Source organism: Meles meles, chromosome 20 (assembly GCF_922984935.1).
Source record: "Meles meles chromosome 20, mMelMel3.1 paternal haplotype, whole genome shotgun sequence".
NCBI lineage: Eukaryota > Metazoa > Chordata > Mammalia > Carnivora > Mustelidae > Meles > Meles meles.
The window spans coordinates 906,837-931,583 of record NC_060085.1 but is presented as its reverse complement, the minus strand read 5'-3'; the positions used below and the strand labels follow the sequence as shown (position 1 = coordinate 931,583).

The window sequence follows — 24,747 nt, the reverse complement described above, 5'->3', positions numbered from 1 at the left end:
GACCAGCGGGGTGAAGGTCAGTCCCGTGTGTGGCCTGGGGTGGCCCGTGCACCTGCAGGGGGTCTGCTTCCTTCTGCCTGTTCCTTCCTCCCACTTCTTCCTGATGTGGACAGTTTCCCACGGCCGGGCCTGGTCAGCAGGGCCCAGAGCCCAGCTGGGTCCCAGGCCTGCCATGTGGCGCCCAGGCCTGCCCGGCGAGCTGGAGGGGAGGTGGGCTCGGAGCAGACCTCCCCGGGCCGCGCTGTGGGCCCAGCCTGCTCTGGCTCCCTGGGAGGTCCCTGCGCTGTGCCCACCGGGCTCCCGGGCGACACTGGGTTCCCTCACGGAACCTCCATTTCCTCTTTTGGTCAGCTCCGTCCTGCGTCTCAGGAGGCCCCTCTGTGCTGTATATCGGGCCTGAACCCCAATACCCCATTCTTGAGGGGGTGCTGAGAGTCTGGGAGGGGAGGCCACCTTCCTGGGCGTAGCCTGAACCTGTTGTGGGCTGGGCCAGCCTTGCTGCCCATGCTGACCCCAGGAGGAAGGAAGCACGGACTCCAAAACCTCCCCGCCCTCCTCCGCCACCGCGGTTCACTCTGGAGGGCAACCCTCCTCTGGCCTCTAGGCCTTGGGGTCCTTCCATGCGCCCAGCATTGCCTGCCCCAAAGGCTCATGGGAGGTACCTTTTGTGGAGCCTTGCCCCCCCTTCCCCTAACAGCACCTGCTGCAAGAGCTTAGCCAAAATTGTAGCTTCACGATAAAGAAACCGGGAGACTCTCTCCGAGTCTGGCAGTAGTCCTGGTCAGTTGGCCTCACGTCCGAATGCCCCGCTCTCACCGAGGCTGCGGACAGCCCCCTCTGAGGACACCAGCACCTGGCTGGACCCTGATTGAGCCAGGGGCTCTGCTTGGGGGAGGCTAGACGCGGGCATCCGCCTACACTGGCGCTTCCGGGCGGGCTGTGTCCCCACAGGCCCCGTCTCCGCCGGGGTGTCCCATGCTTGCTGAAGAGCCGGTCCCTGGAACCCAGCCCCCTGGGGACAGATGCCTCCCGACTGTGAATGGAGGAAGAGGAGGGCAGTGTCCGTCGCTGCCGTCCCACCTCGCGGGACGTGGGGGACCCTGATGGTTTGCTGAGTCTCCCGAAGGTCCTCCTGGGGCAGGGCCTGCCCCGACTCCTGCTTCTGTCCCGGGCTGACAGGGAGACCAGCATCCCAGGGGCTTCTCCCGTGGGTGCACTGATCGAGCGCCCGCTGTCTGCTGGCGCGGCCCGGTGCCGGGGCAGCCCGTTGGGACACGCTGTCCCTGGGGTCAGCCCCCAGCAAGTCTTTCCTCCTCCAGGCAAGGGCAGCGAGCGGAGCGCGTACACCACCTTCGGGAGAGATGCGGGTGTTGGCTTGAGTCAGGTGAGGCCCGTGTTGGATGCCAGGGCCCTGGGTCTGCTGACCCCAGAGCGGGGGCTGCGGTCATTTGTCTGCCCAACTGCCTTTCCCCTTGGGATTGTCATCCAGTCCGCAGCAGGCTCCCTGGGCCAGGCCGTGCGGCTGGTTGTGGACGGGGTAGGGGGGTTGCTTGGGAGGCCACGGCCCCCGCACCACGGCTCCTAGACCTGGGCCCCAGGCCGGGGGTCACCATGCACAGTGGGTGGGGGGGGCTGAGAGACATGGGCCCACTCCTGAGTGGCAGGCGGGGACATGGAGGCCAGCCTGGTCGCTCTGAGGCCCTGCCCCCTACTGCCCCTGCTGGTCCTAGGTGCCCCCCTGCATGCCCCCCTGGGCAGCCCACCCCGTGGGTGCCCAGCACAGGTGAAAGTCTCACCTGTGGGGGCAGGTGGACAGCAGCCAGCCACCGTGGCCCCCTGCCTGCAACTCCTCGGTGCAGCTAGGCCTCGTGCCAGGGGGTGCCACCAGTCTGCACGCCGTGTCACGTAGGAGCACGGCACTTGCGACCGCTGAGCGCCAGCCAGGCCCAGGGCGCCCCCCTGTGTCCACGGCACCTGGGCCCGTTTTGCAGACGGGAAGGCTGAGGTGTGGGATTGCCCTCGGCTGGGGCCCCAGTTGTTTCTGCCCTTGAGGAAAGGACGCCTGTTTCAAACTAAGATACGCAAAGTTAAACTATTGACTTCAAAGAAAAAAAAAAAAGGCTGAGCACAGAGTGAGCCCAGCGGGTTTCGTGGCGCCTGGACGCGGACTTGCACGCTGAGCCCCTCGAGTGGGGCTGTGGGCTTGGGGCAACAGCCTTGCTTCTCCACCTTCATTCAGAAGAACCGTGTGGCCTGTGGTCGGTCGCGTCTCAGAGGAACGTCCGAGCGGGGCAGGCAGGGAGCTCCCACGGAGGGTCCCCGTCGCCCTCACGAGGGTCCAAGAGGGGCCTGCGCCCTGGCGTGTGTGCAGGCAGGACGGGCCTGGGAGCGGGGCTGGGTGCCCGCCCACCGCCCTGACGACCGCCCCCTCCTGCCTCCCAGGCCGGCTTCCCGTCCAGCGAGCTGGCCCTCGGCAGCCCCGGGCCGCTGTCCCCTTCAGGCTCCAAGTCCGGCGTCCAGTATTACTCCTACCCCGGCCATGCTCGGCGCAGAGCCGCGGAGAGTGGACTGGGTGAGTGGGGCGGGCGGGGCGCAGATGTGGGGGGACGGGCCCCTGCGGAAGTACCAGGTCGGGGTCCCGTGCACTCCGGGCCTGGACCCTGTGTGGCATGTGCCCGGCTCAGCGGGAGCTGTTAGCTCTGGACGTGGGTCTCGCCCGCCGGAGGCTCACGGCCTTCTCACACTTGGGAACCCCCGCCGGCACCTCCAGCCGCACTGGGGGGCGTCTCAGACGGTGGTGCTCCCCACAACACGCAGACGCGTAGAAATGTGCTGAGTGGCCCTTGAGGAGGACTCTGGGTTCCAGAACGAGAGGCGAGGCCTTGCCCGGGCCCCCTCCGCTGGGCCATGCGTGTTGGTGTCTGAGCGGCCACGGAAGCCCAGCGGGTTGAGACTTGGGGTCCCTGAGTTGAGCGAGGAGAGAAACCACCAAGCCCAGGACCCACGCAGGGGAGGCGTGACTGTGGGAGCGCAGGGAGGGGGAGGGGCCCCCCAGCAGACCCCCCACCCGAGCTCCACCCTCAGACCTGTGCAGGTGGGCCTGCGACCTCCTTCCGGTCGCGTGGATACCAGGAAGCTTGGGCACTCTTCTCCCCCACCCCTTCCCTCCACGCCCCTGGCTGGGTGGGTGGGGGAGGATGCCCAGCAGGCCTGGCAGGCTCACTCCTTGCTCCGTACAGACTCGCAGCCCAAGAAGGTCCGGAAGGTGCCGCCGGGTCTCCCATCCTCGGTGAGTTGAGTGGCCCTCAGACCCAGGTCCCAGGCTGGGGCCCTCTCCACAGGGGGTGCGCAGCGTGCCGGTGGGGGGAGGTCCCTGGGCTGTGTTTGACTTCTGCCGAGGCCGTGGCTCTGACCCAGCCAGCAACGAGGGCACCTGGGAAGTTCCTCCTTGGGTCTAGCTCAGATTTCTCTTATAAGAGGGACCGGCGTTCTGTGGCCGAGGCACCTTGGGAACGGTGTGAGGGGTCCCTGGGAGCGGGAGCGGGTTAGAGGCGCCTTGGGGGTCCAGTTCATGGGGTCCCCACCCCGGCTGCCTGGCCCTTGGTGCTGGGCCAGGAGGGGCTCACCACACCGCACTCTGGTGATGGAGTCACTGGGAGAAAAGGCTGTTCGCTGGGGTCCCTGGCCCGGCCGCCCTCTCTGCCTGGCTCCTGTGCCGGCCCCTGTGCGCTGACCCCAGTTCAGGGTCGGGGCAGACACCCTGCAGCCGGGAAGTGCGGGGCAGGCTCTGAGGATCTGCTGCATGACGTCCTCCACCCCCTGCTTCCCAGCCCAGTCCCGGGAGCATCAGAGCTGAGCCCCCCGCCCCCGACCTCCCCACTTCTCCTGGAACTCGTCGGCCACCTTGCGGGCCTGCTGTTCCTCTAGGCCCGGCCTCTGTGCCCCCACGTCTCCTGGGGTCAGGGCTGGGGCCTTGGGGGGTTCTAGAATGGGGAAACGGGGAAGAGGCAGGCTGGGGACGTCAGAGCTGGGCTCGGACGGGTCGGGAGGAGTTGGCTGGTTGCAGGAGGGGGACAGCATCCTCAGTCAGGGGTCCAGTCTGCAGAGGCCTCGGGAGCCACAGGCTGGAACTTGGTGCAGGGGCGGGATGGGAGGTGGAGGGTGGAGCCGGAGCAGGAGGAAGGAGCCCCGGAACGTCCGCTGCTGGCCAGGGAAGGGTTAGAGCGCGCAGAGCGCGGGCCCGGTAGCTGGAGGGCAGGGCTGGGGATGGGCCCCTCCTGCCTGACCGCCCGCCCATCTGCAGGTGTACCCGCCCAGCTCAGGTGAGGACTACGGCAGGGACAGCAGTGCCTACGCACCGGCCAAGGCCCCCAGCAGCGCCTATCCCCCCCCCTTCTACATGGCAGGTGCGTGGGGGCTCCCCCGAGACGGTTGGGCTGCGGGTGCCCTGGCCGCCGCTCACCGTGTGCGCCTCCACAGACGGCAGCCTGCACCCCGCGGCCCAGCTCTGGAGCCCCCCCGGCCCGGCGGGCTTCGGGCCCGTGCTGGGCGGGGCCTCGTCGCCGCTGCCCCTCCCTCCAGGCAGCGGCAGCTCCGTCGGGGGCAGCGCGGGCTTCGGCAGCCTGCAGCAGCACGAGCGCATGGTAGGTCTGCGGGACGCGCGGTGGTGCGTGTGCGGGCGGCACCCTCAGGACCCCCGTGACCCCACTTCCCCCACAGGGCTACCAGCTGCACGGGACGGAGGTGAACGGCGGGCTCCCGGCCGCGTCCGGCTTCTCCTCGGCCCCCGCGGCCGCCTATGGCAGCGTCTCCAGCCACACGCCCCCTGTCAGCGGGGCCGACAGTCTCCTGGGTACCGACCCCTTTACGCTTCTTCTGGGTGGGGCCCCTCCAGGCCTAAAGCCTGGCTGGGTGCGGGGGTCGGGCCCTCGTCACTCCCGTCCTTCCCCTTCTGGGAATGGCCTTTGAAGAACGGGCCCCCATTCTTCGGGGGAGCAGAGGTTCCGGGGGAAGTCGCTCACTCGGGTCCTGCCGCCTGCCCGCCTGTCCCTAGAGCCACCGTGGTGGCAGGTGGCAGGGCTCCAGGCCATTCCTAGCTGGAGTGGGGCTGCCCCGTGCTGGGTGAGGACGTCCACGCTAGGCAGCGGGGGGCACCGGCGTCCAAGCTGGGCCCCCGGGGGCGGGGGAGGCCCCGTCCCTGAGCTCGGCTTCCCCTCTCTTCACCCCCAGGCTCCCGCGGGACCGCTGCTGGCAGCTCTGGGGATGCCCTCGGGAAGGCCTTGGCCTCGGTGAGGCGTGGGACGTGGTGGCCGGGGTGGTGGGCTGGCAAGCGCCCGAGGCCGGCCCCTGACCCCCCCGTTCGGTGGCCCTGTCTCTCTTTCATCCCTGGTGCAGATCTACTCCCCGGATCACTCAAGCAATAACTTCTCCTCCAGCCCCTCGACCCCCGTGGGCTCCCCCCAGGGCCTCGCAGGTCTGTGGAGGGGTGTTGCTGGGGAGCGATGGGGGCTGCATCAGGGGCCTGCAGCCCCGAGTGTGTGGAGAGCTGGGCACACCCCCGGCCTCAGGGCTCCAGTCCCGTGGGCATCCGGAAGGCTCTCTGGAGGGGGGCGCCTCCAGTCCAGTCTACGTTGTACGAACAGTCAGGGACGGGGCGGGGAGCCCGAGAGCTAGAGTAACGGGCCAGACTCCGTCCCGGACTCCCAGTGTCTGATGGACGCCAGTGGCGTGCCCTGGTTTCGGCTTTGCCAAGGGGGCCGGTCATCCTGTCCCCAAGAGGACCTTCCTGGGGGTCAGCTTGTGGTCAGGTTCCTGGAAGGCCGCGTGGTTTTATTAGCCCACAGCGCCTCGTCTCTGCAGTGGGGGTCCTCAGGGACCCTCGCCTTGCTGAGCAGGGCCACAGGGGCGGACGGCCGGCAGGGGAGGCTGGCCCCTGGGACGCCTGCCGTATGTGCCACGGGGCCGCCCTCCCCGTGGGGTGTGGGTGCTGGAGACAGGAAGCCGGCTGCTGGGTGGGTTCCCAGGAACGGCCTGGCTGGCCCGGGCTTGGCAGGGTTTCCATCAGCCCAGCGGGCATGGGGGCCACCATCCCCGCCTGGGCATCGCAGACCCCGCAACCTCTGATTCAGGCCACGTGGACACCCAGACTCCAGGGGTCCCTGCTGACAGGCTGCCTATCCTTCCAGGGACATCGCAGTGGCCCCGGCCAGGAGCCCCCGGTGCCTTATCGCCTAGCTACGATGGGGGTCTCCACAGCCTGGTGAGCTGCTCGGGTTGTGTGGGTGCTGTCCCCCATGGGCGCCTGTGGCCGGGGGAGGGCATGGTACACGTGGACCCTGGACCGCAGGAGGTGGCCCATGAGGGCAGCTCAGCGTGTCTGCTGTGGTCAGCGCACAGAGCTTGGAAGCCATGTCTCCAGAGAGCCGCTCGGGCTCTGTGACCAGTGGGATTTGCAGGACGGGGGTCCCCTTGGCAGGTCACTTGTGCAGCACACGGCCTCGTTAGCCAACGAAGGCTCGGGTTGTGTGCCGGGCCCCAAGACAGCGTCCCAGGGGCCCTCACCCTTGACCGCTGCCCCTCCCCTGCCCGCCACAGAACAAGATGGAGGACCACCTGGACGAGGCCATCCACGTGCTGCGTAGCCACGCGGTGGGCACCTCGGCAGACGTCCACGGGCTGCTGCCCAGCCACGGGGCTCTGGCCTCGGGCTTTGCCAGCCCCGTCATGCCGCTGGGGGGCCGACACACAGGCCTGGTGGGTGCTGTTTGGGGGCAGGCTGGGCGGGGTTTCAGGGTGAGCAGGCCCTGACTGCCAAGCTCACTGCTCTGTCCGCAGGTGGGAGGCGGCCCCTCAGAAGACAGCCTCGCGGGCAGCAGCAGCCTCCTGCACAACCACGTGGCCATTCCCAGCCAGCCCGGCGCCCTCCCCGAGCTGGCTCGGCCACCGGACTCCTACAGCGGTGAGCCTCAGTGCGGGGGCCTGGGAGGGGGTGGCCGGCTCAGGGCACCGGGCTAGGCCAGGGACCTGCTCTCTGCCAGGCACTGGGTTGGGGCCCCTCACCGCACGCAGCGTCTTCTCCGCCTGGCACAGGGAAGCCCTTCGCGAGGGCAGCCGGCCGGTTCCGTCCTGGATGGGGTGAAGCCCGGGCACTTCACGTGGTGGGCGTCAGCCCTGTGCTTGGGGCCTGTGTGGGCCCTGGGCAGTAAACCAGGAGTTAAACCAGAAACCCTATCCCTGGGGGGTGAGCAACAGCGGACTAAATGCAGAAGGAAGGGGTTAGGGGCAGGTGAGGGGAGGGCACAGAGATAGATGCTTGTCGTTTTAAAGATGGTGGCGGGCAAGAGTGTGACGTTTGGGCGGCGCAGGGCAGGAGGAGAAGCGGACCGGCGCTGGGTGTCGCGTGTGGGAAGGCCCCTGGGCAAGACCATGCCTGGTGTGTTGAAGTAGTGACGAGCCCTGTGTTGGGTAAGAGGGAGCTGGTGAGGTCAGGGAAGTGACAGGGCAAGTCATGCAGGGTCCCGTGGACATGGGAGGACTTGGGCTTTGACCCCAAGGGACCTGGGAGCCTTGGAGGGCTCCAGGCAGAGTCTGGAGCTGCCGGACTCGGTGTCCACAGGCGCCCTGTGGCGGCAGCTAAGGATGATGAGTGACCGCTGAAGCCGCGGGTGGAGTGGACGGTGCTGGTCCACGAAGTGGGGTGGGGGGTGCGTTCTGGGGTCTCAGGGCGGAGAGCCCACAGGATGGCAGCTGGGGCGGCCGCTGTGGGATGCAGGTCTGGCGTTCAGGGAGCGTGCTGACCGCTGGGCACCGGGTGGAGCTCAGCCAGGGGCGCCGGGGGGGGGGGGGGGGGGGGGGGGTCCCGGGCAGAGCGAGCCCAGCAGAGCCCCAGCCTGAGCAGGGTGCGGGCCTCCTGGTAACCAGAAGTTCTCAGGCTATAGTCCAATCTGTCAGCGTTTTCTCAAGAACCGCTCATTTAGTATTTTAGGAGGTAGCCCTCCCCTCTGAACCACAGCGGGTTTCCGCGCACGTTATTCTGAAGGTTTTCAGATCTTTCTCTGTTGGAACTGGGACCTGATGCTGTTTGCTGCTTTATTGTTGGGTTGGGTTTTCTAAGATTTTTTTCAATTCGACAGCACGAGCGGGGGAGCAGGCCGAGAGGGCAGCGGGCTGCCTGCTGTTGCAAGGAGCCCGGTGCGGGGCTCGATCCCACGACCCGGGATCATGACCTGAGCGGAAGGCAGAGGCTTAACCCACTGAGCCACCCAGGCGCCCTGGGGCTTTTTTTTTCCTTTTTTTTTTTTTTGCATACGAGGGCCTGGCTTTCCCCAGAGACCTCACGCTGCCTCCCACGAGGGCCGCGGGCACGTGTCGGCGGCCCCCGCGGTGCGCAGACGCTAAGCCCAGGCCCGTTGCAGGACTCGCGCGCGCCGGGGCGGTCTCGGGCGCCGGTGAGATCAAACGGGAGGAGAAGGAGGACGAGGAGAACGCGTCGGCGGCCGACAACTCCGAGGAGGAGAAGAAGGAGCTGAAGCCCCCGCGGCCTCGGACCAGGTGCCCGCCCCCCCGCAGCCCCGGCTGCCCCGCCCGTCAGCACGCACGCAGACACGCACGTGGGCGCAGACACGCACACGGCGCCCCGCCCATCAGGACACGCACACGCACCCGGTGCCCTCCCCCTTCCGGCCCCCCGCAGCCCCCGCCACCCCCCTCCCCAGTCAGGACGCACGCAGACACGCCCACGCCCCCCCAGGACGCAGACACGCACACGCCCCCGCCGTCAGGACGCACGCCCTCGCACGCAGACACGCACACGCTCCCCCCCCCGGTCAGGACGCACGCCCACGCACGCAGACACGCACACACACCCCCCCCCCAGGACGCACGCACGCAGGCAGGCACGCACACGCCCCCCCCTCCCCGTCAGGACGCACGCCCTCGCACGCAGACACGCCCCCCCTCCCCGTCAGGACGCACGCCCTCGCACGCAGACACGCACACGCCCTCCCCGTCAGGACGCACGCCCACGCATGCAGACACGCACACGCCCTCCCCGTCAGGACGCACGCCCTCGCACGCAGACACGCACACACACCCCCAGGACGCACGCACGCACGCAGACACGCACACGCCCCCCGGTCAGGACGCACGCCCACACACGCAGACACGCACACGGCGCCCACCGCGCGAGGCTGTCGGCGGGTCCCCCGCCTGTCCCCCCGCCTCACTGTCTCCCTCTGGCCCCCCGGGCCCCCCCCATAGCCCGGACGAGGACGAGGACGACCTTCTCCCCCCAGAGCAGAAGGCTGAGCGGGAGAAGGAGCGCCGGGTGGCCAATAACGCGCGCGAGCGGCTGCGGGTCCGAGACATCAATGAGGCTTTTAAGGAGCTGGGGCGCATGTGTCAGCTGCACCTCAACAGTGAGAAGCCCCAGACCAAACTGCTCATCCTGCACCAGGCCGTGTCGGTCATCCTGAACCTGGAGCAGCAGGTGCGAGGTCAGTGGGGGCGCCGCTCCCCTCCCCCGCCACTGCTGCCGCGCTCTCCCCCCCACTTCCTGGAGCCAGTCTCCCCTGCTGCGACTGTCCCCCTCCTTGCTGTGATCTCCCCCTGCAGTGGCCGCCTTGCCCGCTGTGACTGTCCCTCGCCCTGCAGTGACTGTCCTGCCCTGCTGTGAGCTCCCCCACCACGGTCGCTGGTCCCTCTCTGACCGCCGGGCCGCCTAGCCTGGCCCCAGTGTCCCCTCTGGAAATGGGAGGATGACACTCTTGGGGGCCGTGGCTCTGCATCTGGGCACTTTGGCTCTGAATTCCATTCCTGGGCCCAGGGAGCCCTGCCTGCCCCAGCCCTCCTTTCTCAGGAAGACTGTCGCCTTCTGGCTGAGGCCCCTGTGCCCAGGGCCAGAGATCACTGTCGCTGAGAACAGACACATCCTTGCGGGGCGCTCCAGCCCATCAGCCCCCATCCCCTGAGGAGCCAGAAAGGCCCCCATGTGTCTTGGCTCCCCAGTTCAGCTGCTTCCTTAACGCCTCCCACCCACGCCTCCGGGCCCGTTAACCCTTTCTCTTCTGCAGCGCTGTCGCTTGGACCGGAGCTGGGGCCCTTGCCCCACCCCCCCGGCCTGCTGTCCCCTCTGCTCTGAGGGTTCCGTGTTTCCGTGGTGGTGTGGGCACCCCGCCGTGTCCCCTGCACCCATCTCTCTGCTCTCTGCCTCTCGAGCTCCCCCATCCCAGCCCACCCGCCCCTCCGCTTCCATGGCAGCCCCTCCTACCTCGCACTTGCTGCCCAAGCCCCGGATGGCAGGGCTGCGACCTTGGGGTCTTTCCTCCCCCACAAAGTCTCCCAGTTGGGACTTGAGGGAAGGAAGGGGACCGAGGGGTGCTCCAGCCTCAGGCCTGTCAGTTTGGTCTGCGCGCTTGTCCTGGGGTCGGGGGCCACCGCCACCTGGCAGGATCTGCTCAGGCGCAGGGCCGGGTGGGCGGGTGGGCAGACGGGGGCGTAGCCCCCTCCCCCTACTGTGGGAGCAGGACAGGGCCTCTCGGGGCTCTTCATGTGCAGGTGTCTGGGCTTCTCCTCTGCCCATGGGGCGCACACCGGGGCCAGGCCTTCACCCACCCCGCTTCCCGTCCCTGAGGCCAGGTGAGGCAGGCGTCCCGCTGAGGATACAGTGAAGTTGCTGGGCAGAGCCATGTGGCTGATGGTTCGCAGGACTTGAACCAGGGTTCAGCCCTGGTGGCCCAGTGTCTGGGCCGTTCAGCCGTCCTGTGTGTGATGGGGGCCGGCCGGTGCAGAGCCAGCTGTCACCGCACCGCTGGGACACACAGGGCATTCACGGCAGTGATGAAAGGCCTGGGGAGCCCATGCTCCCAGCCCAGAGTGGGGGGCCGTTCTGCGTCCAGCTCTTGGGTTGGCTGGGCTGGAGGCTTTGCCCGCTGGGCCAGTGTCTTTGGCCTCTCCCGCCCACACTGGTCCGCCTGGCCTAGCCCTCGCACAGCCCAGCCAGCAAGTGCGCTGAGCCAGGAAGGTGGTACCGGGAGGGGCAGAGGGCGTGGGGTGCCCCCAGCTCCCCACAGATGGCCTGATGCGGGCTCAGGGCCCACCCCCCCATCCCCTGGGAACGCTCCTGCGATGGTTTCCTTGGGGCGTCAGCACACACACAGCCTCGCCTGCGGCCGGGTCCCAGGTGCGCGCGCAGACAGGCTCGGAGCTCCGAGCCCGGGGGAGCACGGGGTCACGGACATGCACACGCACAGACGCACACGCACACACACTGTCCGCGGGCACCCGCCCGCCCGGCCTGGCCCGGCTCCTCGCTAACGGAGGCCCCGGTGCTGTGACCCAGCAGTACGGAGGAGGTGCTGTCCCTGGAGGAGAAAGACCTGAGGGACCGGGAGAGGCGCATGGCCAATAACGCGCGGGAGCGGGTGCGCGTGCGGGACATTAACGAGGCCTTCCGGGAGCTGGGCCGCATGTGCCAGCTGCACCTCAAGTCGGACAAGGCGCAGACCAAGCTGCTCATCCTGCAGCAGGCCGTGCAGGTCATCCTGGGCCTGGAGCAGCAGGTGCGAGGTAGGCTCCCGGCCCGCCGGCCCCGCCCCCGCCCCCCGCCCCCTGGGCTCCCGGCGCGCAGGCAGCGGGGCGCTCGACCCCGACCGGCGCTCTGCTTTCCAGGGCCCCCGCGCCCGCCGGCTTCCGGGGGGACCCTGTCCCACATGGCTCTCCCCTCCCCCCAGAGCGTAACCTGAACCCCAAAGCGGCTTGCTTGAAGCGACGAGAAGAGGAGAAGGTGTCGGGCGTGGTCGGAGACCCCCAGATGGTGCTTTCGGCCGCTCACCCGGGCTTGGGCGAGGCCCACAACCCCGCGGGGCACCTGTGAGGAGGGGGCGCCGCCCGGGGCCAGCGACCCGGCCTGGTCCCTGCCGGCAACACGGAGCCCTTGGCCTCTGGCCCCCAACCTGGGCCTCACCGCCCCGACGCCTGTGGTCGGCCCGGATGGATCCTGCAACTGGGGCCTGGCCCGGAGGGGCGGTTTTGTTTTTTGTTTGTAAACAAAACCGGGAAGCAAGGGAGATGAACACTTTGTCCGAAAAGAGGAAAAAAATGCCTTAAGTAGAAAACGCGGGAGAGTCTGAACCTGCTCTTGCGGGAGGGAGAAGCGGGACGGGCTCGCTCTCCTGCAGCCGAGAATCGTGCCTACGCCTGACCTGTGTCTTAAGGAAAATAACGTTAGTTAGATTTTTTTTAATGTCTTAGGAAATTAGCAGGGAGGTTGCCTTTGGTCTTTTTTTTTTTTTAAGCTTTTTTGCATATGTTTTGTAAGCAACAATTTTGTATTAAAGTTTCGTGTCTCTTGCTGCTGCTGCTGTTTCTAGACCTGAGCGCGGCATTTCACGGTTAACCAGGTCGTTAAAAGTCGTATTGAAAAGACCCACTGTGAGCCTGAGAGCCCCCGCCCCGGAGGAGCGGACACCCTCTGCTCCCTGCTGGTTCAGCGGGCGGGTGGTTTCCTCGCTTCTTGTGGGAGGGGCATTGTGGGCCGGCCTTGCCCTGGTGGGGGTTCCCCTTGGGGAGCCCTTGCTGCGTCCTCGCCCCTCCCTCGGGAAGGGGGTGGGGGGTGTCTGCAGGGCGGCAACTCTGCTCCCCAGGCCCTTCCCCTCAGCCCGCGGACTGCAGTCTGCAGACCTCCCCAGATGGGATTTTGTCCCACCACTGCTTCTGGGCACAGGGACCATACAACAGGAGCTCGATGGAGGGGGGCGTTCCTGGGCACCGCATCCTTCGTTCCTTTGACCTGGGGCCCCAGCCTGTTCTCTGATCTCTGGCAGAGGGCCTGCAGACAACTCTGGGCCAGCACACCAACCCCCACCCCAAGTGACTGACCCCAAACTCCGAAAAGCTCCAGGCTTTGGTCCTGATCACCTGCAAGACCAGAAGGGTGTGGGCCACATCTAGGCCCGACTCCCAGGCCTCCGCACGTCCCCCACCTGCAGGGCAGCCGGCTCCAAGCAGGGCTCCTCCAGGCCTAAACCAAAGGTTCCTGCAGCTGCCGGACAAGCTGTCCCTCCGTGTATCCCCCAGGTGCGGGGTCAGTTGCGGGCTCCAGGCTCCTTCCGGTAACCACCTGGCCCCTGCTGCCACCACAAGCGCATGCATGCGAGTGTGTGCGTGTGCACACACACACACACGCTTTCTGGACCCCAGGTGGCCGCGTCCACTCCCCCCCCAACCCTCCCCAGCCGCGCTCCCAGAACAGCGGGGCTATCTGATGCCCTCACACCCTGTGACTGGCAGTCCCTGAGGCCCGGAGCTGGACACGCCAAGGGAAGCACCAGGCAGGACCTGCGGCTGTCACCCAAGCCCTGAGGTCACCTGGGTCCTCCTTGGACCCACACCTGATGCTGCCCACACCCCCAGACGGTTCTGGGGACGGTGAGGAGGCATTGGCAAGGGGCCCTCCTTGGTGCCTCCCCTGGTCTGTGTGGGTCTGGTGGGTCCTGCCTCGGTGTCCCTTGGTCTACATGGAGCCACTGCCCCCCAACCACTACTGGACTGTTCTGTACCCGCAAGTGGCCCTTGGGAATGGGAAGAGACACAAGTAAGGGAAAACCGTGCTGAGTGCCTCAAGATAACCAGTTTTCAGAGCTTTAAGAAAAATAATTTTATACAAGTGTCAACACGGCTGGCTGGATTCTTTGGGATGTGTTCAGGGCCCCTCTCTTGAGCAGCTCTGGAGACTTGTCCTGTGTAGCACAGCGCCGCAGCAATAAGTGTGATGTCGTGTGGCCCCACGGCTGTCCCCTGGCTCTTCCGGCTGCTGTGTGGTTCCAGCGGGGGGAGGGCAGGCGGAAGCAGGTGCCACGCCAGGTAGGGGGCACGGCGTTCCGCAACGCATGCAGGCAGGCGCTGAGGCTTCTGCCCTGCATGTGATCCCCTGGGGGCAGCTGTCACAGAGCTCCACACGGGGACGGGGCCTGAAACCACCGGGACTGAATCTCCCCTTGTGGGGCCAGGCCCCCCAGATCCTGGCGTGGCGGGGCCGCGCTCCCTCCTCGGGCTCCAGGGGAGGGTCCCTCCTGCCTCTCCCAGGTCAGGGGCTCCAGGCATCCCTGCGCCTGCGGCCACATCACTCAGAGCCTGTCCCGGGGCACGTGGCTACCTCCCCGTGCGTCTGTCTCGAGGACACACCAGTCATTGACTGCCTCACGGCCTCCCCCTTCCTGTGCGACCTCACCTGAAGTGACTACGTGCAAAGATCCTGTATCCAAATAAGGTCCCGTTCCCAGGCCCCGGGGGACAGGACGTGGGCATGAGTCTTTGGGGGACAGGCACCACGAGGGTCTGCCTGGGGCCACGGTGAGCAAGGCCAGCAAAGCCAGAGTGACAGGAGGGGCCCATGGCCATTCCACGTTCTAGAATCAAAGCACCTCGGGTCAGGTAGGGAATCTGTACTTGTCATAAGAGGTTCTGGGATCTGGACGCAGGGCCGGCCACTCTCTGAGAGGCTGCCTGTTAATTTTTAAAAATAATGTAATATGGGGGCACCTGGGTGGCTCAGTGGGTTAAAGCCTCTGCCTTCGGCTCAGGTCATGATCCTAGGGTCCTGGGATCGAGCCCCACATCGGGCTCTCTGCCCCACAGGGAGCCTGCTTCCTCCTCTCTCTCTGCCTGCCTCTCTGCCTACTTGTGATCTCTGTCAAATAAATAAAATATTTTAAAAAATGTAATATGCCAAAGCCCACTGAATTATGCACACTGCATCTGTAAATGGGACGGTGTGTGAACACCATCAGAGAAGTTTGTGGGACCCTGGGTCGCTCAGGCAGTTGAGCTGCTGTCCTCGGCTCAAGTCGTGGTCCCAGCGTCCTGCTCAGCGCGAAGCCTGCTTGTCCCTCTGCCCCTCCCGTTTGTGCAAATAAAGTCTTTACAGGTGTTTGTTTTATTTTTTTTTACGATTTTACTTTTACCTCTTCTCCACAGCCAACACGGAGCTCGAACTCCTAACCCTGAGATCGAGTCACGTGTTCCCACTGTGCTGGCTGCTGCCCCTCAAAACGGCCGTTTAAAGATCGATCACGGGGCGCTTGGGGGCTCCGCGGGTTAATGCCTCTGCCTTCGGCTCGGGTCATGGTCCCGGGGTCCTGGGATCGAGCCCGCATCGGGCTCTCTGCTCGGCAGGGAACCTGCTTCCTCCTCTCTCTCTCTCTGCCTGCTTGTGATCACTGTCAAATAAATAAATAAAATCTTTAAAAAAAATAAAAATAAAAAATATATAGATCACAAAGGTGCTAAAATCCTTCAGTGAGGCATTCCCCCCGCCCGCCCCCGCCCGCCCCCGCCCCCGTCCCAGCAAGGATCTGCTCTGTGGAAATTTCTGGAAGAAGCATCTTGGCCCAGCTCAGGGAGCTGCCTGGAGCAAGGGATGGAGGAAAACTCGGTGCAAGGGACGCACCCATGTCCTGGCAGCAGCAATGGCGTCTTGGGCATGTCTGAAGGGTGCAGGTCACTGTGCGCTTGTCCCAGACCTTCGGCCGGCCCCCGCCAGCCCTCTGAGCCCCCCTGCTCTCGGGAAGACGACACAGCTTGGGCCCGACATGAACCCCAGGTACCCTGCCACCCCGGCCAGCCCCTTGGACGCCACGCTGCGCTGCAGCTTCTGGACACGGACCCCCATGCCCGACCCCAGAACTGGGGATGCTCGGGGAAAGGGCCTTTGCCAGTGGAACTCCAGACCCAGAGATGAGCTCGTCCTGGCGTCGGATGGGCCCCAAGTCAGTGACAAGCACCCTGATGAGAGAGAGAAGCCACATGACGTAGGTGGCAGTCACAGAGGCAGAGGTGGGAGGGACAGCGGGTGTGCGGCCCTGTGACACCCGCAGGAGGGGCTTGTGGCCTCCGAGGCGGGCAGAGCGTGAAACCCTGTGGTTTCCAGCTGCCCAGCGCACAGCTGTCACCATGACCATGGGGAACACCGAGCCTGTGTGTCCTTTCTAAAGTGGTACAACGCCCCAATAAGGTGGGAGCCCCATGTCTCAAGGGCAGAGACATCAACAGGCGCAACTACTCCAGAACGGTTTGGCAGGCGAACACTGGGGCCTGGACACTGACCTGACCGTCCGCTGCAGTTACACCTCAGTGTAAAACAGGACGCTTGGTGGTTTCGTCCACAGCTCAACACAGGGGCCCCGCTGCACGCCAGCCCCCCCCCCCCAGGATCCTCTCCAGGGGGATAAAGACACACATCCACTGAAAGACCTGGACAGACCACTCATGGGCCACAGCTGTGATGGCGAAGCCTGGAGACAGGCAGAACGCTCTCCAGCAGGTGAGCGGTCTGCACACAGGCTCGCCCTCCGCGGGTCTGGACTCGGCAGCAAAAGAAAGGCGCCAGACACCAAGGGGAACACACCGTATGCCCCTTGGGAGAAGAGTCAGGCAAGTGCAGATGAACCGACAGGAGACAGGTGAGTGCTCGCGGGGGCCAGGAGGGGGGCGGCAAGGGTCCAGAGGGGCAGGAGGAAGGCCAGTGGGCGCCTGCGGTCCTGGTGGTGAGCACACACACGTCCGAACACCAATTGTACGTGTTCAGTCCATGTGCTTTTGCGTGTCCAATATTCCTCAGTAAGTTACAGATTAAAAAAAAAAAAAGGACTCCATCAACGGGTGAACGGATAAACACAACACCCCCACGCAGGGGAGCCTCCTGTGGTCGCAAGCAGGAGCGAGGCCCCCACGTGCTGCCCCAGGGTTGGACCCTGAGCCTACCAAGCTCAGGGAGGGAACCAGACACAGAATGCCACAGGGGGTGTGAGTCCACGTGTGTGACGCGCCCAGACCAGGCTCCTCCACGGACAGGAGGGCGGCTCGTGGGGGCCGGGGGCTGGGGAGAGGCTGGGGGAGGGGGAGGAGGAGGGGGACGTATGGGGCTTCTTTTGCAGTCAAATGCTCTACCCCTGAGCTATACCCCCAGGGGCTTCTTTTGGAAGTGATGAAAATTTTCTGCAACTAGACAGGGTGGTTACAACTTTTGTGAATTTCAGAGCATAAAAAATAAAAGGAGCTGAGTCTCCCCTAAAGGCTGGATAGGAGCATCATGGGAAATCCAAGGTCCTGCTTATCCACCACCGCTCTGGGTATCAGGATCCTGACTACTCCCTTTTGGGGATCCTCCCGTCCCCTAGTTTCAGTCCATATCCTCTTATGAGCATAGCGATCTCTGCCCCATTTCCACAGCAGGCCCAGGAGAACCAGCCTGGGGGCATTTTCCAACCCCACAAAGAGGTGCCATCTTCCTTCAAGGGCTGCTGGAATGTTGACCTAGAGTTTCCACACGCCACTGCTCAGAGAGAGCTCAGAAGAGGGCAAGGATAACAGAGGAAAGAAGAGCTGAAAAAATGCAGAGAGAGATTTGTAATAATATTGCTATGCTCCTGGATCTAGCCGTGCCTGAAGCCATCCAACATGCCATAAAACGCCTTTTCTCTGAAACTGGTTTTCGTATTTTATGGCTTCGAAGAAAACATTCTGCCTCATGAGCTGAAGTACATTAAGTAGAAGGAGCAATGAGGCAGGGCATCAGGAACTGCTGGATCCAGGACCTGCCCATCTCTACTTATTTTTTAGAAGACTTTTATTTATTACTTTGAGACACCGGGGTTGGTGCGGGGGCGGGGAGCATGAGCGGAGGGAGGGGCAGAGGGAGAAAGAATTTCAAGCCAGCTCCGCGCGGAGCCACGAGCCCAGCCGGGGGCTCGATCTCAGGACCCTGGGATCAGGACCCGAGCTGCAACCAAGAGCCCTGCGCTTGATTGACGGAGCCAGCCAGGCGCCCCCTCCCACTCCTCAGAGCTTCATTCCGCCTCCCTCCTCTCTCAGCCGCCCCCACGGGCTCCGCAGCCCATTTCAGGCTTCCGCCCAGCGACTCCCTCCGACCGCAGGCTCACGGCCCCGGAGCGCCCGCGAAGGCCGAGACACAACGTCCCGTCGAGCCACAAGCCGCTCCGGGGCTCCGGGCGCGGGCTCTCGCCGTCGGGACCGGCACCCCCGGCAGCTCCCCACCCCCGCCGCGGGGTCAGCCGCCCCGCGGGAGGCGCAGGCGCAGGGGCCCAGACAGCGCGGCGGGAGCGGAGCCCGCGCCGGCCGCCCTTCCCCCGGGCCTGCTCCCGATGCTGCCGCAGAGCCGGTGACCGCGGCCGTCCAGGCCCCGCCCGCGCCGGGGGTCGGTCCGCGGGCCGAGCCGGGCTGCGAGCGACCGCTTCAGGGGAGCCCAGGGAGGCGGGGGCGGGGGGGCGCGGCCGGCCGCCCCGACGCGGCTCCCTCCGTGCGGCTCCGGCCAAGGTGCTGACCCGCCGGGACTCAGTTTCCCTGACGGCACATAAAGCCTCGGCTAGCGGTGAAGACGCAAAACCAGCAGCCAAGCGCGGCGGCTGCACTTAGCTGCCGCAAGCCGCGCCGCAGGGGCCACCCCTACCGCTCCCGCACTGCGCGGGACACTCACCGCCCCAGACCCGCCCCTCGCGGCCGCGTCCATCGACTTCCGACCCTGCCCGGAAATGACTGCAAGGTCTTCCGGGTCTGCGCGCGCAGCAACCTCCTACGCCCGTCGCCCGCGGGCTGCTCGCCGTGGGCGGAGCCTCCCCAGGCGCCTGCGCGCTGCGGCCGCGACGCCTGCGTAGTGCAGCGGGGCGGCAGTCGGGGTCACCCTGAGCTGCGGAAGGTTCGGCAATGCTGACCAGGTTCCTGGGCCCGCGCTACCGCGAGCTGGTCAGATACTGGTGAGCATGTGCCCCGGCCCCCGCTGTCCCCGGTCGGCACCCGTTATGCTGCCGGGTCCCACGTGGGACGGGCGCAGCGCGTCGGGGCGGACGTCCGAGGCCGCTCCTCACCCCCACCTGGACCGACGCCGCCCGCTGTCTGTCCAGCGCCCTCGGCTCGGGCTCCCCGGGGGCCGACCGGGACGGCGGGAAGGCTGCTGGGGCGTTAGCGACCCTCGGAGCTGTGGCGCGGTGGCAGGGGAGGGCCCTCCGGAAGCGTGGCGTCCGCCCGGGCGTCAGGTCGGGGGGCGGCGGCCGCGGCTGCCCCGGGGAGGCAGGTGGGAGGCGTGGTGGTGGTTCGTGCCCTCGGAAGTGGCGCTGGCCCCCCTCCCGCTGCAGCGTGCCAGGCCGCGCTTCGCCGGCCACGGCCCCCGTCGTGGTCAGCCGCGGCTGCGGGACACGCGCCCCGCACGGCTTCAGACCGCAGACACGTATCCCCTCGCGGTTGGGGTGGTCAGGACCGCGGGCACGCCCGAGCTGGGCCCGCCACACCGACTCAGGAGGCCGCAGTCTTCTGGAAAGGCTCTTCCTGGGGTGGGGGGGTCTTAACAAGCGCGAGCCCGCGATTGCTGGCCGACCCCCCGTGGGGCCGCGCAGGGGGCAGCCGGCTTCCCGCAGAGGAGAGGCTAGCCCGGGCGCGTCCTGGAAGCCTGTGCTCCTGAGCTCCCCTCTGCGAGCCTCGCTCATTAGGGACCAGAGGCGGGGTCCGGCTGGCGCTGCGAGGGAGGGGTGCACCGGGCTGGGAGCGGCAGGAGGGGCTGTTGGAGCCGCTGTGAGCGCTGACCAGTCACAGGGCGTAAGTGAGGGGTCGCGGTCCTGGGTGAGAGGGAGACTCAGCCCTGCGCTGCGCCGCAGCCCCGTGTCCTTGGGGAGGTGGCCTGTTCCTCCGTCGTGTGCTCCCTGAGACCCAGACCCTGCCACCTCCCTCAGGCCAGTAACTGTCCCGGGTCAGCTGTGAGCTGCGCAGTTGGTGGTGTGAGTGGGTGATAATGAGCTTGGGTTGTTTAAAAAAATTTTTTTGAGCAAACCCCCCCCAAACCCCCAGAAGATCCCAGTGTGAAAGCAGGTGGAAGTGAAGTCGCCTCAGGGTCTCCGATTTCGTGCCCACCCTGTGGTGTCACCGGGGATGTGTCCACACGCTGGGCAGGGTGTCGGGCGTGCGGTGGAAGCTGGGCATGGGGGCGGAGAGAGACCCAGAGATGTATCTGGAAGGGTGACCCCGAGCGGGATCTGACCGCAGCTGTTCTCTGGCAGGATGCCCACGGCAGGCATGTGGGGCGCCGTGGGCACCGTGGGGCTGGTGTGGGCCACGGACTGGCGGCTGATTCTGGACTGGGTACCCTACATCAACGGCAAGTTTAAGAAGGACGATTAAACTGGCCCCCCTCGGACCCCTCCGGTAAGTTTAGGCTGCTCTTAGCAGGAGAATCCTGTGATTCCCACCTGGCTGAGGACCGGGGCTTCCATGAGGCTAGTTCTTTTCACCCCCAGGGCTGGCAAGGCAGGTCGGGGAGGCTCACCTGGCCTGTTCCCCGGGGAGAACCCTGCCTGTCAACACAGGGTGGCCAGCCAGCATCCCTGGTTTGTGGGCCTGGCGAAGGGGCAGTGCCCCGGGACGCTCCATCCTGTATGCCCCACTCCGTGCCTGTCATCCCAGTCTACCCAGCCCTGGGTGTGGCTGGAGGGGTGCCCCATTTTACAGATGGGGACAGTGGAGGACGGACTACAGCTGCCAGCATCCTGGGGACGCAGCTTGAGCCTCACAGCCCCTTGGATTCTTCCATTCGTCTCCCACGGGGCTGTCCACTGGGCCAACCACGTGATAGGCCGGGGTGCACGTGCCTTCTGCAGCCGAACCCCAGGCCATGCGGCCCCTGAGCGGCCGAGCTAGACTTGATTTTGAAGCCTGGCTGTAGCTGCAGAGGTCCTCACCCGCACCTCCCTTCCCAGGAGAACAGGAGCCAGAAGTGGTGCTCACCTTGCCTTGTTCCCCCTCCAGCCGTCTGCTGCTGCTGTCTCCTTCCCTGGGAGCCCCTGCGGTGCCCGGACCAGCCCACGCCCTCAGCACGGGCCTTGAGGAAAGTGACAGTGTGACTGAGCGCTGTGCTTCTGACGGTAGCCTTCGTGTTTGAATGCGCACAGCATTAAACTTGCTCTGAAACCTAGCCCACCTGGACGTGGTCGTGTGGGGGCTTGGCAGTCCTGACTGCCACCACGGTGGCGTGAGTGACCCGGGGTCCGTGGCTGGGGCAGAATCCAGTCACTTACGGTGTTTAATGTGTGATGGCTGTGCAGTGTATAATCACCACCGCGAGAAGTTACCGCACACCCGGGGGGTGTAAGACGGCAAACACCTCTCGATTTCCGTGGGCAAGAATTAAGGAGTGACTCGGCTTCGCGGTCCTGGCCAGGCTCCCTCAGGAGGACTCGGGCAGGGTGTCAGCTGGGGCTGTCTCGTGGGAAAGCTCGCCCGGGGCTGCGCTGGGTCGGAGGGGCCAGTCATGCTCCTGCCAGGAGCAACCCCCACACTGCAGGGGCCTCTCTGGGGCGCTCCTGGAGCCGCCTTGCATCATGTGTCCTGCGACCTTCCCCAGAAGCCACCGTTAGGAAACACATCCCCACATCTAGCCCACACTCGGGGTGAGAATGCGGCTCTGGTTTGAAGAACCAGATAGTTTGGAGAACTATCAGAACTTGTAGAAAAGTGAAGCCATCCCACGAATGGCACAACAGTGAGCAGGTACACGGGGTCTGTGGCTCCCAGGTCCCCTGTCCGGGGTGTGTGTGTGTGCGCGCGCGTGCGCGCGCGCGTGCAAATTTGTGAAAGCAGCTGTTGTGTTGGTCTGCCATTGGGAGACCCCACGGACTGGGCAGCTCACACAGCAGGACTGGATCTTCTCAGTTGTGCTGGGATCAGGGTTCTCAGGGGGTTTGCTTCTGGTGAGATCCCACATCCTGCCTTCCGGCCCTGTCTTCACCTGGCTGCGGCCCCCCCCCCCCCCCCCCCCCCCCCCGCATGCAGCACAGGGAGGAGGCGGCAGTGTGCACTCAGTGTCCCCTGATCCTATGGGGACGGGACCTCCCCTCCCAGGCTTCGGTCCCGAGGCCTGGGCTCCTGCAGCCACGGTAGGGGTTAGGGCGTCAGCACAGAACTGAGGCACAGGCAGGGGAAGGCACGCTGGGAACAGGTCTCTGTCTTTAACACCAGCGGTGGCTTTCGTGACCCCTTCCTGCGCGTCATTCTCTTACCGAAGGCATCTTTCCTGGGGGCCACACCACCTGGGAATGGCCCTCCGCTTTGACATGGCATAAGAATTCCCATCCTGGGCACCTGGGTGGCTCAGTGGGTTAAGCCGCTGCCTTCAGCTCGGGTCATGATCCTGGAGTCCTGGGATCGAGTCCCGCATCGGGCTCTCTGCTCAGCGGGGAGCCTGCCTCTCCCCTTCTCCCTCTCTCTCTGCCTGCCTCTCTGCCTACTTGTGATCTCTGTCTGTCAAATAAATAAAATCTTTAAAAAAAAAAGAATTCCCATCCTGGTGTAGGGCTGGGCAGTCCCGCAGCCCCCGGGGCCGTGTGGGGCCATGTGGTGCCATGTGGCCCTCCTCCCACAGTTTTACGTGATTTTACAACGTTTAACAGTTTCAGTAAAATACAGCTGAGCCTGCGTCCATAGAAGTCAGAAAAGTGAAATTCTAAGTCAGATGCTGTTAGAAATAGAATACTGAGGCTTAAACGATTGTGAGTTTTAATACAGCTTTTCAGTATTTTAGTACTTTTTCAACTACTTTAAGTTTTGGCGGTGAGGGGGGAGTTAACCATTAAAAACCACATAAAAACATGTAAAAGCATCATGTCTCTTTTTGTCTTAGGGTTCCAAATGGCTCGGCACAACACCAAGAAACCCTTTGTTTAAAAACTTGATACATTAGGGGCGCCTGGGTGGCTCAGTGGGTTAAAGCCTCTGCCTTCGGCTCAGGTCATGATCTCAGGGTCCTGGGATCGAGCCCCGCAGCAGGCTCTCTGCTCAGTGAGGAGCCTGTTTCTCCCTCTCTCTCTGCCTACTTGTGATCTCTCTCTCTCTCTCTCTGTCAAATAAATAAAAAAAAACAAAAACAAAAAAAAAAACTTGATACATTGGAGGCACCTGGCTGACTCTGCCAGGAGAGCATGCGACTGCAGACCTCAGGGTTATGAGTTCAAGTCCCCCGTGGGGTGTAGCAAGATTACAGAAAAAGTAAACTTTAAATAAGGGACCCCTGGGCGACTCATTCTTCATGGGTCATGATCTCGGGGTTTTGGAATAGAGCCCCGCATCAGACTCCCTGCTCAGTACGGAGCCTATTTCTCCCTCTCCCTGCCACTCACCCTGCTCGTGCTCTCTCTGTCAATAAATAGAATCTTAAAAAAATAAATAGAAAAAAATAAAAGCTTGGGAGCACCTGGATAGCTTAATCGGTTAAGCATTTGACTTTTTTAAAAGGATTTTATTTATTTGACAGAGTGACACACGAGAGAGAGGGAGCACAGCAGAGGAGTGGGAGAGGGAGAAGCAGGCTTCCCAGCAGGCAGGGAGCCCAATATGGGGCTCGATCCCAGGACCCTGGGATCATGACCTGAGCCAAAGGCAGATGCTCAATGACTGAGCCTCCCAGGAGCCCTGCATTTGACTCTTGATTTTGGCTGAGGTCATGATCTCAGGGTTGTGGAATCAAGCCCCATGTTGGCTTGGAGTCTCCTCAAGATTCTCTCTCTCCGGAGTGCTGGGGTGGCTCAGTTGGTTACATGCCTGCCTTCGGCTTGGGTGGTGGTCTTGTGGTGCTGCGATCAAGCCCCGTATTGGGCTCTGCTCAGCGTGGAGCCTGCTTCTCCCTCTGCCCATCCCTGCTGCTGTGTTCTCTCTCTCACACACAAATTTTTAAAAATCTAATAGAAAAGGTTCTCTCTCTCCCTTTGCACACCCCCCACCAGCTCACCCTGCCTCTAAATAAAATCTTTTTTTTATTACAAATTTATTTTTTTATTACAAATTTAAAACATTTTTTACTTATTTACTTATTTTACAAGATTTTATTTATTTGACAGAACAAGCAGAGGGAGAAGCAGACTCCCACTGAGTAGGGACCCCGATGCAGGACTTGACCCCAGGACCCTGGGATCACAACCTGAGCCATCCAGGTGCCACCAAAAAGACAAATTTGACATTCTGTCTATCATGGATCTTTTCCATTCATTTTAAATTGTTACACCATCGTATTAAATGCCGTTCACTTTGATGACTGAGGTCTTCGGGGCCCTGTATATTTGTGCCCCGGTGGAGTGCTGTGCTTGCCTCGTATTAACTCAGGGACTGTTGTCTGGGGACATCTGTGGTCCAGACTGGGGGAGTCCTGGGATGGAGTGAGCAGGGTCAGAGTTGATCCTCAATCCCCCGCAGTGCCCAGGATGCCCTCAGACAGTCACCCAGCCACTCACAGTGGCTCCTCTCATCATCTGATTTCGTTTCTATTTCTTAACCTTGTGCAGATGGCAGGAGAGGATGTCTTCTCGGCCCCAAGACAGGCAGTCCAGGAAAGGGAGCTTCTAAGTGTGGGCAAACCAGCGGGGGTGGGGTGGGGGTCGGGGGTGGGCAACGACTGCCGCACCCCCTCCAGGGGCTTCCAGCTTCTTCTCCCTGCTGGCATCCCCATCACGTTCACCTGGACCAGCCCCCAGGGGACCATCCCTGGGGTTACCCCAGGTGGTGCTCAAGGCTGACTGGCTGCGTACTGGAGGCAGCGGGAGCCCAAGAGGGTCAAACGCCCCCAGGAGCAAGTGAAGGCCAGCAGGCTGGATGCCTGAGAATGGTGAGGGGCCCCTAAGGTGCGTTTGTTTGTATGTATGTTTGTTTTTTAAAGATTTTTTTATTTATTTGACAGATCACAAGTAGGCAGAGAGGCAGGCA

General features: G+C 64.1%; 3 protein-coding genes across 23 annotated transcripts in view; all 3 read left to right on the top strand.

The window, feature by feature from the left end:
• The window catches only part of TCF3 (transcription factor 3), a 29,002-nt gene extending 16,579 nt beyond the window's left edge, over positions 1–12,423 (top strand). The window contains exons 6-19 of one of the 19 annotated variants that reach the window (XM_045990750.1): positions 1,320–1,384; positions 2,443–2,572; positions 3,240–3,289; positions 4,304–4,322; positions 4,480–4,643; positions 4,720–4,852; positions 5,230–5,288; positions 5,395–5,473; positions 6,129–6,259; positions 6,595–6,753; positions 6,835–6,958; positions 8,415–8,550; positions 9,259–9,494; positions 11,730–12,423. In XM_045990750.1, the coding sequence (XP_045846706.1) occupies positions 1,320–1,384; positions 2,443–2,572; positions 3,240–3,289; positions 4,304–4,322; positions 4,480–4,643; positions 4,720–4,852; positions 5,230–5,288; positions 5,395–5,473; positions 6,129–6,259; positions 6,595–6,753; positions 6,835–6,958; positions 8,415–8,550; positions 9,259–9,494; positions 11,730–11,872 (1,628 nt within the window). In that variant the 3' untranslated portion in view covers positions 11,873–12,423. Of the gene's footprint in view, positions 1–1,319; positions 1,385–2,442; positions 2,573–3,239; positions 3,290–4,303; positions 4,407–4,479; positions 4,644–4,719; positions 4,853–5,229; positions 5,289–5,394; positions 5,474–6,128; positions 6,260–6,594; positions 6,754–6,834; positions 6,959–8,414; positions 8,551–9,258; positions 9,495–11,338; positions 11,566–11,729 lie in introns of those variants that run through there. The other 18 variants (XM_045990743.1, XM_045990746.1, XM_045990745.1 and 15 more) reach the window with 18 other exon arrangements.
• A 6,191-nt stretch (positions 12,424–18,614) lies between these two features.
• LOC123932262 (cytochrome b-c1 complex subunit 10) lies at positions 18,615–20,970 on the top strand. Of its 2 annotated transcripts, none has more exons than XM_045990023.1 (3): positions 18,615–18,767; positions 20,061–20,205; positions 20,806–20,970. In XM_045990023.1, exons 1-2 carry the CDS (start codon positions 18,718–18,720, stop codon positions 20,179–20,181), a joined length of 171 nt encoding a protein of 56 aa, XP_045845979.1. In that variant the 5' UTR covers positions 18,615–18,717; the 3' UTR covers positions 20,182–20,205; positions 20,806–20,970. The 2 variants fall into 2 exon arrangements, with proteins under 2 accessions (XP_045845979.1, XP_045845981.1); XM_045990025.1 differs by having other exon boundaries at positions 20,757–20,970.
• On the top strand, positions 18,781–20,054 carry LOC123932261. 2 transcript variants are annotated; one of them, XM_045990021.1, is made up of 2 exons: positions 18,781–19,165; positions 19,200–20,054. In XM_045990021.1, exons 1-2 carry the CDS (start codon positions 18,813–18,815, stop codon positions 19,708–19,710), a joined length of 864 nt encoding a protein of 287 aa, XP_045845977.1. In that variant the 5' UTR covers positions 18,781–18,812; the 3' UTR covers positions 19,711–20,054. The 2 variants fall into 2 exon arrangements, with proteins under 2 accessions (XP_045845977.1, XP_045845978.1); XM_045990022.1 differs by having other exon boundaries at positions 18,781–19,168; positions 19,203–20,054.
• Positions 20,971–24,747: the final 3,777 nt, after the last annotated feature.

Excerpts from the sequence above, each read along its gene's own strand:
- LOC123932262 (XM_045990023.1), top strand. The coding sequence starts at position 18,718 with ATGCTGACCAGGTTCCTGGGCCCGCGCTACCGCGAGCTGGTCAGATAC. Across the intron at positions 18,768-20,060 it reads CGCGAGCTGGTCAGATACTG|GATGCCCACGGCAGGCATGT; the intron begins GTGAGCATGTGC and ends GTTCTCTGGCAG.
- LOC123932261 (XM_045990021.1), top strand. The coding sequence starts at position 18,813 with ATGCTGCCGGGTCCCACGTGGGACGGGCGCAGCGCGTCGGGGCGGACG. Across the intron at positions 19,166-19,199 it reads CGTGCCAGGCCGCGCTTCGC|CGGGACACGCGCCCCGCACG; the intron begins CGGCCACGGCCC and ends CAGCCGCGGCTG.